Source organism: Taudactylus pleione, unplaced genomic scaffold (assembly GCF_031769625.1).
Source record: "Taudactylus pleione unplaced genomic scaffold, aTauple2 ptg000100l, whole genome shotgun sequence".
Classification (NCBI taxonomy): domain Eukaryota; kingdom Metazoa; phylum Chordata; class Amphibia; order Anura; family Myobatrachidae; genus Taudactylus; species Taudactylus pleione.
The window spans coordinates 15535423-15553213 of NW_028284502.1; the positions used below are offsets into that span (position 1 = coordinate 15535423).

General features: G+C 43.5%; 1 protein-coding gene across 1 annotated transcript; it reads right to left on the reverse strand.

The window, feature by feature from the left end:
- Positions 1-12201: 12201 nt before the first annotated feature.
- On the reverse strand, positions 12202-17530 carry CUNH11orf91 (chromosome unknown C11orf91 homolog). Its single transcript, XM_088470492.1, has 2 exons — positions 17131-17530; positions 12202-12287 (listed from the first exon to the last, which is right to left on the reverse strand). Exons 1-2 carry the CDS (start codon positions 17528-17530, stop codon positions 12202-12204), a joined length of 486 nt encoding a protein of 161 aa, XP_088326618.1.
- Between the last annotated feature and the right edge of the window lie 261 nt (positions 17531-17791).

The following is a 17791-nucleotide window of genomic DNA, read 5'->3' on the forward strand; positions in this document are numbered from 1 at the left end:
TTAGCACGTGATTACACGTTTTACTCCCACCCCCATCACTCCTCAGCTAGATTGGACTTCTGGCTGGTCTCAAGCTCATTAATTAATAGGATTCAAACATCTCATATAGAAAACATAGTCATCTCCGATCATGCGCCTACATGGTTCACGTTACAACTATCTACCCCCAAAACATCTTCCTTCAATTGGAGATTCCCCTCATACTTATTCACTTCTCCAGACTTCAAAAAATACTTAGAACAACAATTTCTTAATTATAATAATGATAATGCTTCTCATATTGGCGACATATCATTGTTCTGGGCCGCATCTAAACCAGTAGTGAGAGGGCATATTATGGGATATGTTTCCCATAAACGCCGTAAACTTAACACACGTTTCACGGAATTGAGTAACGCCCTATCACAATCGTATGCCATTATGCTGCAAAATAACAACACAGAGACACGGCGGAATTATTTGAATAACAAAAATTTATATGACACATTGTGCACTGAAAGAGCCCAATATTATCTAGATTTCCAGAAACATCGCTATTTCCGTTGGGGAAATAAAGCGGGCAAACTGCTAGCTAATATAGTGAGAAGTCAGAAAACATCCTCTCCCATTCTTTCTCTTAAAGGTCCCCTAGGATCATTACATACCAACGAGGACATTGCGGCCTCTTTCTTACAATATTACACAGACTTATACTCCGCACAGGATGATAACCCTGTTCTGGGGATGAACTTTTTGAAGGAGGCTAATCTACCTTCCCTCTCTGAAGAGGCCCGCGACTCCCTAACAACTCCTGTTTCGGAGTTGGAGGTTGCTCTAACTATCAAGTCCCTGGCCAACGGAAAGACACCCGGCCCAGATGGCCTTAGTGCCGAGTACTACAAAATATTAAATCCACTTGTAACCCCTCATTTAGTTTCCTTATTTAATTCAATATTGAAGGGAACCTCAACACCACCAGACTTTAACCAGGCCCGAATTATCCTTCTCTTGAAACCTGAGAAAGACCCTACGCTGACCCAATCATATAGGCCAATATCTCTGCTCAACCAGGATTTCAAAATCCTCACTGGTATTATCGCTCAACGTTTACAATTAGTATTGCCACATCTCATACACACCGCACAAACTGGGTTTATGAAAGGACGACACTCAGTGATCAACGTCCGACATTTGATTGCAGGATTAACTAAATCTCACCAAATGAGAAATAACCAAACGCTCCTTGTCAGCTGCGACGCTGACAAGGCCTTTGATAGGGTGTCGTGGAACCACCTACTGCGCATCTTCCAGCTACAAAATTTTGGTCCCGAATTTATTACATTATTCAAAACAATATACCACACCCCTATAGCATTCCTAACAGTTAACGGCCTGAATACTCCATCCCTTAGACTACATAGGGGAACCCGACAGGGTTGTCCCCTATCTCCTTTATTATTTAACTTGGCTATAGATCCTCTTATCCGCACCTTTTTGCTATGTCAACAATGGCAGGGAATAAATATCGGAAATAATACTTTGAAAGTCTCCGCGTATGCGGATGACTTATTACTGTATTTTGAGAACCCACATTCTGCCATACCTAAACTTCTTCATATCCTGAAAGACTTCCATATTATCTCTGTTTTTTTGATAAATTATAACAAAACAGAGGCCTTGGCCCTACACTCGGACGTCACAAAAAACTGGAAAAATTCTTTCCCATTTAAATGGGCCAAAACAACTCTAAAATACCTAGGCCTTAATATCCCGGCACATCCCTCCGCCCTATACTCAGTCAATTTCCCTGCTTTAATACAACGTACACTTTTAGATTTTAAAAAATGGAAACATCTCCCACTCTCATATCTCGGTAGATGTCAATTAATTAAAATGATATCTTTTCCTAGGATTTTATATCTTTTTCAGATGCTCCCCTTGCTTCCTTTAGAATCTGATTTAAAATTGATTAACAAAGCGATCAGCAAGTTCATTTGGGCGAACAAAAAACCCAGGATTTCATTATTCAAACTCAGACAACCACCTGCTTTAGGCGGAATTAATCTCCCTTGCTTAAAATCTTATGCTATTGCGTCAAATTACCGATACGCAATTGACTGGATTAGAGGAACAAATGGATTTGCTGACACGCTAATAGAGCAATCTTTTAGTGTTGAAATGCCATTAGCTAGTTTGCTACACACACGACCCTTGTCCTTTCCACCTCACGTAGCACAAAATCTACTACTACATACTACATGCTTGGCTTGGCGCCGAGCCAGAACTCAAATGAGAGTCCCTCCCAATGTCTCCTTGTTCCTTCCTATCGGCCATAACCCAGGGTTTGATGCTGGTTTTCTAACACAGACTTTCAAAACCTGGAACACACAGGGATTGCGTTACATATATCAATTATTGGATCTCTCCACAATGACTATTTACTCTCATAACCAAATACAGGAAAAATTTCCCTGTATCCAAATCCCTTTATTTATATATTTCCAAATACGTAGTTATGTCAATACTTTACTCCCTAAAATTCCCATTATACCTGGGAAAAATGGTTTGGATGATGTGCTGTCTCGCTGCCTCTCTATGTCATTTTCCACTTCTATGCTATACACCTATATACGCCGGGAAATAAATTTGGAAGTGGAGACGGTGGGATTTGCCAAGTGGCATTCCACATTCCCTAACATACCCCTATCCACCATTTTGAAATCTTTTGTTAGACTCAATAAGCAATTAATTTCGGCTTCATACGCGGAAATGCAGTATAAATTATTGCATCGTGCCTATTTCACCCCCAAATTAAGACTCATCACAGGTACTTCCACAGACTCAAATTGTTTTAAATGTGGTCAACCTGATGCGGATCTAATGCATTGTATGTGGCACTGTGCGGAGGTACAGAGGTTCTGGTCCTTGGTACACACCTATATTTCCACCAAGTTGGGAATTGCCTTTGAACTAACACCCGAGTGGGCTATGTGGGATATTGTACCATCATCTGGATCATCCTGTGCCCCTGGAGGTGCCCGTCTATTACTAGCAAAGATTGCAGCAGCTGCGAAAAAAACAATATTATCTCAATGGATATCCACTGACACTTTAACACTCAGTCTTTTACAACCTAGAATTACGCACCTATTTAATATGGATTGGTTAGAACTATCCCTTAATAAAGACAAGGAAGCAGAGAAGTTCTTTAATATTTGGCTCCCATATGTTCACACATTAACACCTCAGGTTAAAGACACGCTTCGAGCTGCAGTTCAACTTACAGCCTGGTATAATGAAGAAACCTTGTCTTCAGGTGAACCACCATTTTAATTCCTGTATTGTTACGTTCCTCATGGATACATTGTATTGCACATCACTGTTGTGGTCCTGTTGATGTCTTGTCATTTTCTGATCAATATGTTATATTGTTTATTGCGGTTTTACAATAAAAATATGTTTTAAAAAAAAGAAGGCTCTAATCTAGGACGGACTTGGATCCGGCCTCGCAGTGGTTAGGCATCTATGTGTTTAAGGAATATTGAGTTTAGGGCACGGCATGTTTCGGGCGTTGCTACCAAGATAGTGGACATCTTATATCGTTCAGTAGGACATGTTTCATTCGCTCGCGCCTCCTGCTAATTTACATGGTTTCTCCTTCCCCTTCCATGCCTGGCGGATTGTCACGCCGGCATCCAGGGGCTAGCACGGAAGTCATGGGCACCAAGTACATTAAGACCTACACGCTAGTTTTGTGCGATTGGCAAGGTGTTTAGCTTCCAAGAGCGGGCGGTTTCAGATGGTTAATGATTGTATGGCAGAGTTTGTCTGTAGCTGCTATGACAGGGGTCGTTCCAAGGCGGCTTGTCTCCAGTGTTACCCAGTATAATTTTCCAAGTTGCACGTTTGGCGGATCCTGACAAATTATTTGTATTAAACAAGGCATTTAATAGGGTGGGCAAGAGAGTATTAACAAAGGTATTTAATAGGGTGGGCAAGGGAGTGTCCTAACAAAGGCGTTGCGCGGAGCCCCATCAACGCAGCCCTATTACAGGATTTGATTGGGCCAGTAAAGGAGTGGCTTCGGTCAAGTGCTAGGCGCCTCCCCCCCCCCCCTTTTTGATTAGCATTTTCATTAGCTTACTTTAGGGCTTTTAGAATGGGCGAGCTAGTTGCTGCTACTAAGATTTCTGCGCTATCAGGTTTAATGTTAAAATAAGGTGGTTATCAAACCGGTATTGAGCTTGTGCTGAATAGATGGGTCTAAGACAGATTAACTGGCAGGGAGCGAAGGATTTCTATTCAGATGCATGCAGATCCAGTGATTTGGCCAGTTGCTCTTTGGGGTACTTTAATAGGGTTTGCCCTCCAGGTGGCGGGCAGTGGTTATCCATGTTAATCTAACTCCCTTTTGTCCAGGTCGTACTTTACGAGGGTGTTTCAGAATTATATTATATATAGGGCAGTGGAAGTCATATTTGAAACAAGTAGCATTAAGTAGTTGCGCTCCTTGCGAGTTTGTTGGGAAACCCAGGGGCCTTATGCCTACTGCCACTAGGGATTCTGAAAGGATTTTCAGCTTTTGCCCTCAAGGAGGTTTTGCTGTTTTTCATCTTCAGATGGGTCACCCAACTATTTGTTTCCCTTTCCTTGTGGTTAGATTATTATTGTTATTATACATAGCAATTTCTGTTTGTATTAAATACCAATATCTGTCTGTATAAATGCCAATTCTGTCTAGGTGAACTTTCGGACAGGGTTGTCCGTGAGTGCTAACTGTCGGGTGTGGGAAAATTCCTATATTTACTGGGCTAGCCAGCACCCTTTGGAGTTACATGCCCAATTTTGGTTGTGAGTGCGTGATTACGAGAAATGCACTGTAAGTGCCTGCTAGATGCCCCATGGGCAGCAGAGGAGAAGTTTGGGGCCAGACTTGGGAGGCAATGATTTGGTCGCGCTCGTGGGTATTGAACGGATATGGCCATTGCACGCTTGTCATTTAGCGTTTGGTGGACGCGTCATACAATACCCAAGTTTATGTCACGGGGCAGAGAGCTTGCATAGGCCCGACGGGGTACATCTCACGAGCGCGCGGCTAGAGCGGTTGACCGATGACCTCTGTAGTTTTCAATTTCATTAAGAAGGTCACAGTTTTGGTGGCGGGCCTGGTTCTGCGAACCGGGCTTTGGCGGGAAGCAGTGCTCATGGGCGGCCTATTATTAGCGCAGGAGTGCCTGTGGTAGCATTCTTCCTTTGAGAGCGGCCAGTTTGTCACCGCCTAAAAGGGGGGACATGGTCATTGTTCCAAGGGAGGGACCAATGCTGTGCCAATTAGGGAAGGATGGTACTGCCCCAGGTCAGTCTGTGCAGGGCGGGGATCCCCCCTTTTTATTTGTATTGATATCCACTGGGCTGTGGCCTTGGAGCACTGCTTTCTTCTTGCCACCTATTCTAGAATTTCAATTTGATCAATAAATTCTGGCTGTGACCTCTTTGAATTCCATATACATGTGTCAGTGTGTTTATTTCTAGGTTTAGGATTAAGTTAAGTTAACAAAAGGGAATAATAAAACAAATGGGTGACTTATTGGACGCATTTTATGGAAGAAATCCAGCTGTAAAACGCGTCTAACAAAAACCAACAAACTTCGGACAACAGCATATGTTCCAGGTTTATGCCAGGAGAACACAGGAGCATATGTGCTTGGTTTAAGCCAGGAGTAAGAAAAGTGTTGAGACGTGGCATGACGGGGGAAGTATTTATAATACTGTAATACATAAAAGACACTTTTACTACGTAAAATACAATTACATACACAAATATGAAATAAAAGTATAAATTGCATTCAAGTAAAATGAATTCTTCTTGGCGGTCCCTTAGCGCTAGCTGAGTACAACTAACTATCAGATCATCTGAGCCAATCTCCCCACACACAGGATTCACAAACCCTTTAAACTGTAAACTCCTCCCATAACTCTAGCCTGATTGACAGGTGTTACCCCCATGTTTTCCTTCCTCTGCCACAGCCCCTATATAATAATGATTACAGCAGGTGCTGTGTTTGGTCTGTATGCAAAGCTTCATTACAGCCAGACTCTGAATAAAGGCAGAGATAGGGGGGGATGGGTACAAATAACCTGAGCCCAGGCCCCAGTAGGCCTCCTGTTGTCAGGCCTGCAGAGACTTCAGACGGGCCCCCATGCTAGTGAGGATGTGGGGCCCGGCCAGTCACAGGGAGTGTCACTCCCATCTCAATGCATTGTGAATTGTTAAGAATGTGCACGCAGAAATAAATGCATTGATTTGTCTCTCTAACTGAACCGGGGTGCCACCCCTAGGAAGGCCTGAGCAAAATGTACCCGCCCCACCCCCTTCTCTACACCTCTACCTGTTGTGTGCCCACTCCAAAGGATTGTGCACCACTGCTGGGCCACACCACTCCAGTAACCCCGGCCCAGGTCCTATCTCTGGATCTCTCTTTGAGCCCTATCTACTACACCGCATTTAAAATGCGGTTGTAGTGTGATACTTTCAGCTAAATTCGCATTGCGAATTTAGGAAATATCACAGGGATTTATCAAAAAGCCATTGCAGGGACAGAGCTTGCGATAAAGCTCTGTCTCTGCGAATCCCCTCAATTCTTCTCAGTGTATTTAAAAAAAAATACTTTTAGAAGGTGCGCGCACATGTGACGACCGGCTCGCCATAACCAACCCCCCCGTGCTCACTTACCCTTACCTCGGTGATCGATGCTCTGGTGATGTCCTCTGGGGCTCCATTCAGCTGGTCTCCCATCTCCTGCACTGTAACCCCGGTCAGCTGCTCTCTGTAGCAGCTGACCAGGGTCACGGTGCAGGAGCCGGGAGACCAGCTGACTGCCCCAGAGAACATCACCGGAGCACCGCTCACCGGTCCCTCGATGCAGATACATGTAAGTGTTTTTGTTTTGTTTTTTAACTCCTTGCCTGCAACATAGGGCTCACCTACTTGATTTAAAACAAGCATTCCCTAATAGCAAGTATTCCCTATTGTTTACTTTTTAATTACTAATTGGGATTAATGGTAGCCAGGTCTGGCCTCTATTTTCTATCTGTTTAAAATAAATATGTACTCCAACTCAGTGTCTCACTTCTAGAATCTAATTGGTTACTAGGGCAACGCCTCTACTTGTCCTCTCTAGAAGGATTTATAAAATTCCCCCCAAGTATAAAGAGTGATACGGTCAGCTTTGCTTAACACATTGCACTAAAATGATAATAATTCACTTGTTCATTTTTTTTTTCTGTTTCCCTTCCTGATGTAAATGAACAGTAAAACACCTGTAGAAGTAGTGACTCGCTGAATCATTATGGTAACAAAAGGTTAGTAACCTGCCTGAGAATGTGACAATCACTGTTCTTTTATCTTGCTTAGCGTTGCCTAGCAACCTGCTGGAACGGAGAGCACGTGGGCAGATGGAAACCAAAGTTTTGAAAAAAGTAATTGCATTAAAATGTTTCATATAGAGAGATGCCAACATGAAGAATAACTGGAGAGAGGATAGGGAATCCAGTAATACTGTATATGTATTGATGGTATACTTAACGAGCTGACAGCTGGCGATTCTTTATCTAGTCCACCTTTATGTCTGTTTGATTTGTTGATGGTTATGGGGGTGGAGTGCGTACTGATTACCCAGGCTTTCTGTTAGTGCCTAAACCAAACCCTCCCCCCTTGGTGCATGAACCTAACTCTCCCCTCTTAGTGCCTAGCCCTAACTGCCCCCCAGTGGTGCTTAAACCTAACCCCCTCCTGTCCGTAGCCTAACCCTAACCTCCCCCCCCCCCTAATTTAGTCCTAAACCCCTCCTTGGCGCCTAATCCTAACCCCCCCCCCCGTGTCTAACACCTAACTGGCCTGCTATACTTATGATCAGGATGCTGGTTGTCGGGATTCCGGCGTCGACATCCCCACTACTGTCAGGCGCTGGTCTTTTGGCCGGAAGTCGGGATTCTGGCGCCGGAATTTTGAGAGCTGGCATCTCGGCTGTAGGTTTCCCAACTACATCCCGATTCACTCACGGAGAGGCACTCACCAGTCTTTTTTTTTTATTATCAAAAAAGCAAAATCTTTACTCCATAGTAACTGTTGCAGGATAGACCAACATTTAAACCCCATTAATGCCCGTATTCAATTTGGAGCGAAAAGTCCATTGCCGGACTTTTCGCTGTCATCACTGGTTTTGGGTGCAAAAAAGTATCTCGCTCGTCACCGCTTATCCCCTTATTCAATTACAAAGCGGTGAAAACGGGACCCGGTGAAACTGAAATCGGCAAAAAGTTCTGTCAGTTTTGGGAAAATCAGCCTGACACCCCGCAAAAGATGCTCTGACATTGGGGTTCACTATGGGGTACCCCCGATTAGCCCTACTGAAGGTATTTGGGGTCTTTGAATGGTCTCAATACGCACTATTTAGCATCTTTGATGACAGTGGTGAAGAATAGCATTTAGCAATTTTTTTGGGGGGAAAATAAGCATTCCCATCAAATTTGGGGTAAATGAAAACGGGTACAAGCATATTTTAAAGTTGCTAAAGTCAAGCATTAAAGAGCGCCAAAAACGCACCTTCAGCAAACACCTGCAATCAAAAATACACCTCCCCCATACTTCCAGACCCCCCTAACAGCTATTTCGCTAGTTTTTGAATTTGTATCCCCACTTTGATTTTTTTTTTGCCCATTTTTTCAAAGTGTTTTTTTGGGGTGTCTTTTTTGGGGGGGTTTTGTGTTTTTTTTTAACGCAATTAGCATCAAGTGGGGTGTAAAAAGGGTTTAGGGGGGGTTGCTGCAATTTTGCACCCCAAAACCCCGATTTTGCATTTATTTCCACCAGGTATTCATAGGCAAAATTACACGATTCTTATAGAATCGCGACATTAGTTCCCGCCCCCAACACACGGACCGCTAATATTCTCCCCATTCTGCCTACTTCACTAGGAAGTGGGCAGAATGCTGGAGAAACGCCTACCCTTCCAGGGGTGTGGGGGGGTTACCCGAAAAATTGGGAACCTCCCACGAATTCCGGGAGGGTGGCATGTATGGTATACAGTTTGCTATTGGCACAGCACAGACTCTACAGAGACATAACATCTTATTAAAATGTAAATAAATGAAATTATAATATTTCCAAATAGTTTCTCTGAGCACAGTAGTGAAGGAACTTTAACAACACCAAAACAAAGTCCTTTCATCAGCTTTTTTGCGAAACTTTGGGATGGTTTGAAAGGATTCTTTCTTAAACTACTTCCCTGCTCCTGAATTACAGCAAGCCAGCTGCATAGAGTCCAAAGTACAGAGTGCTCACTGACTGCGTAAAAACATCTCCACTTTCTTAATGAGATATTGATCCTTTATTCACAAGGACAGCTTTCTGGATGCTGGAACGTGGCCTTGTGTTATATACTAGTTGTCAAAGTTTGAGAGGAATGCTGAGGCTGAAACTGTAACCAGCGGGTGTTATCTCTTATCTTCCTGCAGCCCTAGCAGGGCATCGCTATCAGCTTGCAAACTAATTTAAAAATAATCTTTCAAAATGTGATTTTTGTGTTATCAAAAGATTCTGAGCACAAGCAGAAGGATTCATGTTTTACAAAAACTGGACATGCTTATCCTGCTGGCAGGGACGGACTGGGGCTGCCGAGCAGCCCTGGCAGTCCCCCTGCACACGTGCCACAAAAGGGGCTTGCCCTTGCCTAAAAAAGGCATGGCCTCTTCTCAAAAGGGGTGTGAACTCACCTCACGGGGTGTGCCGCGAGTCACGGGGGCCTGGTCTCACGGCAAGCCCCCATCTTTGTTTCCCGGGTGAGCAGAGCGCCGGGAGGCGGAGCTGCGCAGTGATAACGCACAAATATATGCATGCTTATGTTATTTTCTTTTCTTACACTGCAATTTAAAGTATATAGAAAAAATTAAGAATATATAAATGAGTTGTGTGAGTTGCAGAAGACCGCATTTGTTGAATGGCCTCAGGGCTAAAGAGGATAAGGCCTTCTCTTTTCTCTTTAAAGTAAGCAAATCTGTGTCTAATGCAGTAGCCATCTTGATTAATATTTTAGCAATAAGGATTATGGGTTTTAAATGTGTCAAGTTTTAATGTGTGCAGAACAGCAGACAGCAAGTCTCAGTTTTTATAAACAAAAAAAGTTAAATCAAGATAGCATTTGTCTGCAATAGTCAGAGGTGAAGGGACCAGAAAGATAACACCAAATAGTGTAAATATTATGGTTAAGACACCCAGAACCAATTAAGGCCTAGCACATATGAATAATAAATAAATTAATATTCCCCATTGAGTTAACTGGAGGTATAGCCAAAATGATAGTATAAAACTTAGCAGAGAGAGAGGAAGGGGGAGCAGTCAGAGAAGAGAAGAGAGGGCACACAACGAGGGTCTGAGGGTGTCGGGTGCCGTTGCCGTACGTATGTATGAAATTGGCTGACTGGTATGCTGCACTGGGTGTCACAAATTTATTTTACAAGTATTCCCTACTGCTACTGTTATGTTTTTGTTGTAAGTCTGCACTGGCAAAATACATGTATAATTAAGCTGTCTTTAAGTAAAAGCATTGTCATTTATTTTAGAATCTGTATTTATGTGGATTATTTCATTTTTCTTTTTATAACAAGTAAGGTTTATAAGTAATCTAGAACACATCAAGTTATCAGCGGCCAGGGTTTGACACCCTATCTGGCCATTGACCCTTATGGCATTTGCCAGAAGTGCCAGATGGGCAGTCTGTTCCTGCCTGTTGACCACGGTTCCAAGTGTGGTCCCGAGTTATTTTTTTCAGTCCCCTGACTGTCCTACTGTATGTCCATATATTTTCTATGGAACCAGTGGCATATCTATAATGTGTGCAGGGTGTGCGGTGCACATGGTCCCCTGGGTCCAGTGAGGCCCACACTGCACAACTGCACCCGTATAATCAGTATACCTACCTCTCCGGAGTACCACATACACCGGTTCTTCAGACTTTAATCACTGGGAAAATGGTCCGGCAGCCATTTTTCCGGTGATTTGTGTATGTACAGTAGTGATGTCCCCGGGAATAAGGCGCGGACACCATGTTCCGGGAGACCTGCGCACAAAGCCAGAGTCTACTGCGCTACCGGAGAGGAGGGTGCCCGCATGAAGGCTGTATACAGACCCCCTCCTCTCTTAAAACACCCCTTTTTAGAACTGCTATTGTGGCGGCCCAGAACAATGGCACATTGACACGTGGGGCACAGGTAAAGTTCCCTTGCTTCCCTCTGCTCTTGAAAACACCCTGATGTCCATCATATACAATAAATACATTCTGGAAATACCAGAAGCTGTCTTCACTTGGCAATGTATAATCTTACAAACTGGTTCCTGCTGTTGTGTCTTAAAAATATTGATTTATCTGTGTTCTAAAAACATGCATGAACTCTGTTAGCAGGGCCAAGTTAAGGGCCACATTGGCCTGGGGATGAAAATGATCAAGGGCCTATTGGAAAAAGTGGATGAGCTGTAACCAGCTCTGTGTGGGTGTGACCAGTGCTGTGCAGGGTTGTGACCAGTGCTATGTGGGTGTGGTCAGTGTCCTATAGGCATGTATACCCCTACACTATCAGCAGCAATGTATACCTAAGTACATAAAGTAGAAAAATTACATAATTTCATGAGGAACATAGAAATACAATTTTAATACTTATAGTAGCAGGAAGGTTTCTGGGGTTTTTAGTAGGCCTCATCCTCCAAGGGCAGTGATTTTATGCCTTTTTTTCTGGGGGTTTGGCATGCAGTCTTGCAAACTGCAACTTGATAGTTAGTAGGTGTCATGGTTTATAAACTGCCCATTAAAATGCCAAAAAAGCATGTGATTTGGTAAAACCGCATTTTAGTAATTTCCCCCTATGAATCATTGATATCACTGAGGCTTTCCCTGATACATATTCTCGGACAATTGGATCCTACTGTATTTCTGCAGACTAGGATATTAACTAGTCTATAACCCAAAAACTGTCTGCCTTCATTGTATCATATGCGAGTCTCATTATACAGCATTTCCAAATATAACAAACGCGTGACTAAACAAATAGGGATAATAAACTGATTTAATGCTAAAAAATGTTTAATGTAAACTCAACTGCAGGAAGTGAAATAGGTGCACTCCCAGGTTTCAATATTAAAGTAAAAAAATAAATGTTTTATGACAGGTTTTATGTAGACAGCGCTGTTTTCTGGCCGGCCCGTGTACTTTTCATATGCAGTAACATCTTCTCTTTTTCAGCCTTCAAAAAATCATCTGAAAGACAAAAATGACAAAGAAAATTGCAATCCAGAGATTTCATTATACAATTTAACAAATTATACATGAATTTCCTAACCTTACTCTGATTACACTATATTGTACAATGTACTATGCTACGCCAGACATTTGGAAATGCTTATTTGACAAAGATCATATTCTCCTTAAACAAAAAAGTATTTGTTACTAGTTTCCAGTCTCAGGTTAAAAAAAACTAACATTAAAGGGAAAGAGTTGATACCAATTATTTTTTTTTTATAAAAAAAAAGATGAACAATATATTTATCAGAAGTTATCTGTTTTGTTGAATAAAGAGTTAAATTGGTTACTGCATATAGGTTGGGTTAATGTACTAATGGGCCTTTTTCAGAGGTGGATGGCAATGCAGATGCGACAACATCTTTTTAGGAAGCGGGACTGCGTCTTTATGCTAATGCCACAGCCGAAGGGATCTGTAAAGATACACCCACTGGCTGCATCACTAATCCAACGTTTTGCGTAGTAAGCATCACCATCGATGCCATCGGACGCACACTGGTCACACCATCGGTGCAACTGCAAAAAAAGATGCAGTCATTGCTTGCGACATGCGTGCTTCCAGCTAGCCACTACCCAGTTAGCACCCAGGAATGCCAACTGAAATTGTCTGTCTGGTGCCTATTCATGATGTTAATTGTCAAGGTCCTGATAATTAACATTCTAACTCGCCATGGGATGCGGAAGAATTCATCATTGCTCCGGTGCGGTGACAGCTGATGCGAAATCAGCTGTCACCGCAGAGCAGTGACGGGAATGCGCATGCGTGACCCACAGGTCATGCATGCGCACAAGAGCCCCCGACGTCTGGCAGAAGGAGCCGGACAGGGTCCCTCTTCGCAAGGGTCCCTCTTCGCATAGGGAAGGAGTGGGTTGCGATCCACAAAGTTCCAAAGTATGGGTCCCTCTGTGTCATACATGCCTACCATCCCGGTCTTCGCGGGAGGCTCCCGATTTTTTGGGTAACCCCCCGCACTCCTGGAAGGGTAGGCATTTCTCCCGCTTTCTGCCCACTTCCTAGTGAAGTGGGCAGAATTAGGAGAACTTTCAGCAGCGATCGCGGGTGTCCATGAAGGGGGCGGGGCTTAATAACACGATTTGCGCCATTTGCCCCCGCCCCTATTTATAAATTTAAGCCACTTGCAGACATTTTACCGTGAGGGGACGGGGCTTAATGACATGATGCATCAGGCCCTGCCCCCATCGCCACCCACCTGCCTCTCTCCCAGGGCTTCTCCCAGGGAAGAGACAGCAAAGGTAGGCAACTATGCTCTGTGTCTAAATTTGTTCTGTGCCCCCAGGTGGTGACCTTTGGGACACATGCGCAGTTTGACTCGAACACTGAAAACCGCCCATTTGCGATGATAATCAATGCTGCGTCCACCTCCAAATCAGGCCCCATGTATGATAGACGAATGAAGTGTACACACTGCCGACACACTGCTTGTAGCCATTTTGTGGGACGATCCAATATAAAATAATATCAGCTATCTGCAGTATTTCACACCTCCCAATAGTCCTGGACCTTGGACAAGGGTGTGGACTGTGAGAATGTTTGTCTACTTTGAGTTGATCATGGATGGAGATTATTTATTCCCCCTTTTCGAATCTTATATTGCAGACATATATGCAATTCACTAAGAATGAGTGAACTAATGGAGAGCTAGACACGTTTGAGTCTGAATACAGGAAAATATATACTCAAGAAAAAGTGCATTTACATAAATATGTTTAGTTGTGTGTATGTGAAGGTGCGGCCAGGGGCGTATCAACGGCCGAGGGGAGACGTGTGCAGTGGGCCCCCTTTTCTGAGCAGTTTAGCTCAGTGAGGTCGCTGGTTCCTAGGTGACCTTGGGGAATGCATGGCCCATAACTCGGTGAGGTCACTGGTTCCTAGATAACCTTAGGGAATGCATGACCCATATCTCAGTGAGGTCACTGGTTCCTATGTGACCTTGGGGAATACATGAGGCATGTCTCAGTGAGGTTACTGGTTCCTAGGTGACCCTGTCTCAGTGAGGTCACTGGTTCCTAGGTGACCTTGGGGAATGCATGAGGCATGTCTCAGTGAGGTCACTGGTTCCTAGGTGACCTTGGGAACTGCATGAGGCATGTCTCAGTGAGGTTACTGGTTCCTAGGTGACCTTGGGGAATGCATGAGGAATATCTCAGTGAGGTCACTGGTTCGTAGGTGACCTAGGGAACTGCATGAGGCATGTCTCGCTCCAGGGCTCGCTACAAACGGGGTGGCTGTCGATGTTGATCTACAGCACGCCCCGTTTGGTAGGTGGGGAGGGGGGTGGCTGGACAAACGGAGGCATTCCTGAAAGAATGCCTGCCATTTGTGGGCGGCCCTGCTGACATCACTTGTGATGTCAGTAGTGAGCTTCCTGCTGTATTTGAGCAGGAAGCTCACTGGGGCTTGGGGCAGACGAGACACTACCACCCAATGGCCGCGATATTCGCGAGCATCACCTGGTCGCTCGCAAAAGCTGTGGGTGGTCACACACAGCTTAGCGAGCGGCCAGGAGGCCGGGTTAAAAAAAAAAAAAGCGGCCGCCCTGATTCAGAGCGAGCGCTCGCTTTTTGCAAGCACCTCTGAATGAGGTCCATAGTGAGGTCACTGGTTCCTAGATAACCTTGGGGAATGTATGACCCATGTCTCAGTGAGGACACTGGTTCCTAGATAACCTTGGGGCATGTATGAGACATGTCTTAGTGAGGTCACTGGTTCCTAGATAACCTTGGGGAATGTATGACCCATGTCTCATTGGAATCATTAGTTCCTAGATGACCTTGGGTAATGCATGACTGACCCATGTCTTGGATAGGTCACTGGTTCCTAAATGATCGTGGGAAATACATTAAGCCTGTCTCAGCAAGTTCGCTGGTTCCTAGTGACTTTGGGTACAGTTTAGTTAGGTGTGATGTAAGAGGGGGGTGTAGCTTTATATACAAAGCTGTTTCACTATTATTGCAGCATTATCAACACACCCATTGAATGGCTGTAATGTAGCCCCAATACCCTGCACAAGGTGCGGTAGAGTCTGTAACATTGAATTAACCTTTTTCCTCCCATGTATGGAGCATGCCTCACATGTAGGCAATAATTACCATGAATCCCATATCTACTCTCTGCCTTCCCAAGAGACACATTCCTCATCTGTGTGTATAGTATATGTATATCTGTATATGTCCTGCTGGACACCCTACTGGTACAATGGCACTTTGGAAGATCCAAAAACAAAATAGGATAAAAAGGACAACTGCTTAGTTTGCCTATATAATACACACAGGTCTAGATGAAGTACGATCTGTTTTGTCTGCTGTATTTGGGAAAGGTAATGAGTTTGTTACAGCATATGATAAATGAGTTTGGTATGCACTCGTGTAATGAATGTTCCTATAAGCATACCACAGCAGTTTCTCTCCACACTACCTTTATCAATGTAAGTACAATAAGGCCAAATTATATCTCACAAACATAATTTTTGACATTTTACTATTGACCCCTTCAGTAAATTTAAAACTGTCTTTCACACCCCGAATGTAACTGAAACCATAGTAAGGGAAACATTAGGACCTCTCTCCAATTTGTCCCCTGCTGCACCCCCAAAACATCCTAACCAAGGACCCGATCAGACCATCCATCCCCTCTGCCCGTATTAGTCATGCCTGATCAATAGGCCACACCCACTACCTCTCACAAGCCTATCATGTGTATGCTACAGATAGGCTACATAATTACACTTCCTGCTGTATGCAGCTTAGCATATAGGTGGTCAGTGTTTTTAAATAATTAAATCTCATATATTAAACATAAATTAACATTGCAATTTTAGATGATAGATATGGATATATTAAAATCAGTGAGTAAATAAAACATGCTATTAAGCACATGTAGAACATATTAACACAGTATTATTAACATGTCAATGTTGATTCACTGACATATTTACAAGTCTAAACTATACACAAATATTTTTGCAAAGAAGCTGTAACTGCAGATAGCTACATCTAGCAAGTTTCATTTGTAGCTTACGAATGTGCGTCTGTAAAGAACAAATTACTTGAACATATCAATCTACCAATATTGTGACAAAATAATTCCCATGCAATCATGTACAAACCAAACCTACATTCTAGAGGACAGACCCGTTTTCTCATAGGCAATGTCCTTTCCACGGTCAGGAAATCACCAATAATAGCAGGACTGTTGGGTTGTGTGGAACGGCTTTAGAAGTGGGTGTGTTTACACTAAACATAAAAGACACCGGCAAGTAATCTCTCCCCCATTCCTGGAATAATGTGAACTCTCCGGAATGACTAGACCTATGTGGGTCCCATACCCTGAACCCCTGTAGTACCTAGAGAAGGTATAAACCTTCCAACAGCCAGGAGAAGGTATAAACAAAACTCTTATATGTTATCTAATAGGTGCACTATACTTCCTAAATAATTGTAATATCTAGCTTACCGCCCAGTCTTCCAGTTACAGCTTTGGGGATGCTACACTGGCAGTTTCAGTTAACTGGCAGTTGACAAGCTTGGTTTCTATATGCAAATGAGTCGGATTTAAAGAAATACATGGGCTTTATTTAAAGCCCCTCCCATAACACTATCAATTCTGGGAGACTAGAAATGAATTAATGCTGAGGTCAGGTATCCGGTCAGTTAGCCATGAGGAAGAGAGAGACAGTTGAGAGTGGTCAGGTGGTACAATGATGTAGTCCCTTTAATACGTAAGTAGCACTCTAACTTGTATATAAGTGAGGGCTGGTAAGAATATATGAACATTACTCACATTTTTGCGCATCAATATCATCCCCTGTGATCATTACCAGCTCCATCTCCTTGATTTGGATGTCCAGCTCACACAGCTCGTCATAAGGGCTCGGTTGGGGTTTAAAGTTTCCCCAGAGAGATGTACAGTAAAAATATAGTGGTTCATTCGACATATCAGCCAAAGCTGGTGGCCAAGGTGAGATCTCCTTTGCTCGATGCTTAGTCTCAGGCTGATCGTTCAAAGTTATCCCAAGCCTCTTCCAGATGTTAAAATGTTTATCCGGCGATGTGGAGACGCTCTTGTCGTACAGAGAAGGAAAGTAGGCTGGGGCGTACTGCGCCATCTTTTGCGCTGTAGCTAGTGTTACTCCTGCTGTTGATGACGGCCTGTAACACCGTGCTTCATTTTTTCTATCCATGGGGACTATTGAACTTGAATGTATGGAAGCACCAGTACTGAGAGCAGGAGATATGACATCATTGGCGCACGGCCAATGCACATATGTTTGTAAAATGTATAGATTCATTATTCTATGAAGTATAGTAGCATTATTTGTGATTGTTTGGCCACTGTTGGTCAATGGTAATTGGGAATATAATTTTACCGTAGCATCTTTAACTCCACTACCTAATGTATCACGTGCTACCCCCAGTTTCGGGTCTTTGGACTTTATTTAAAT

Coding starts and splice junctions, on each gene's coding strand:
- CUNH11orf91 (XM_088470492.1), bottom strand. CDS start 17,530: ATGGATAGAAAAAATGAAGCACGGTGTTACAGGCCGTCATCAACAGCA. Junction 12,288..17,130: donor TGATATTGATGCGCAAAAAT/GTGAGTAATGTT, acceptor TTTGTCTTTCAG/ATGATTTTTTGAAGGCTGAA.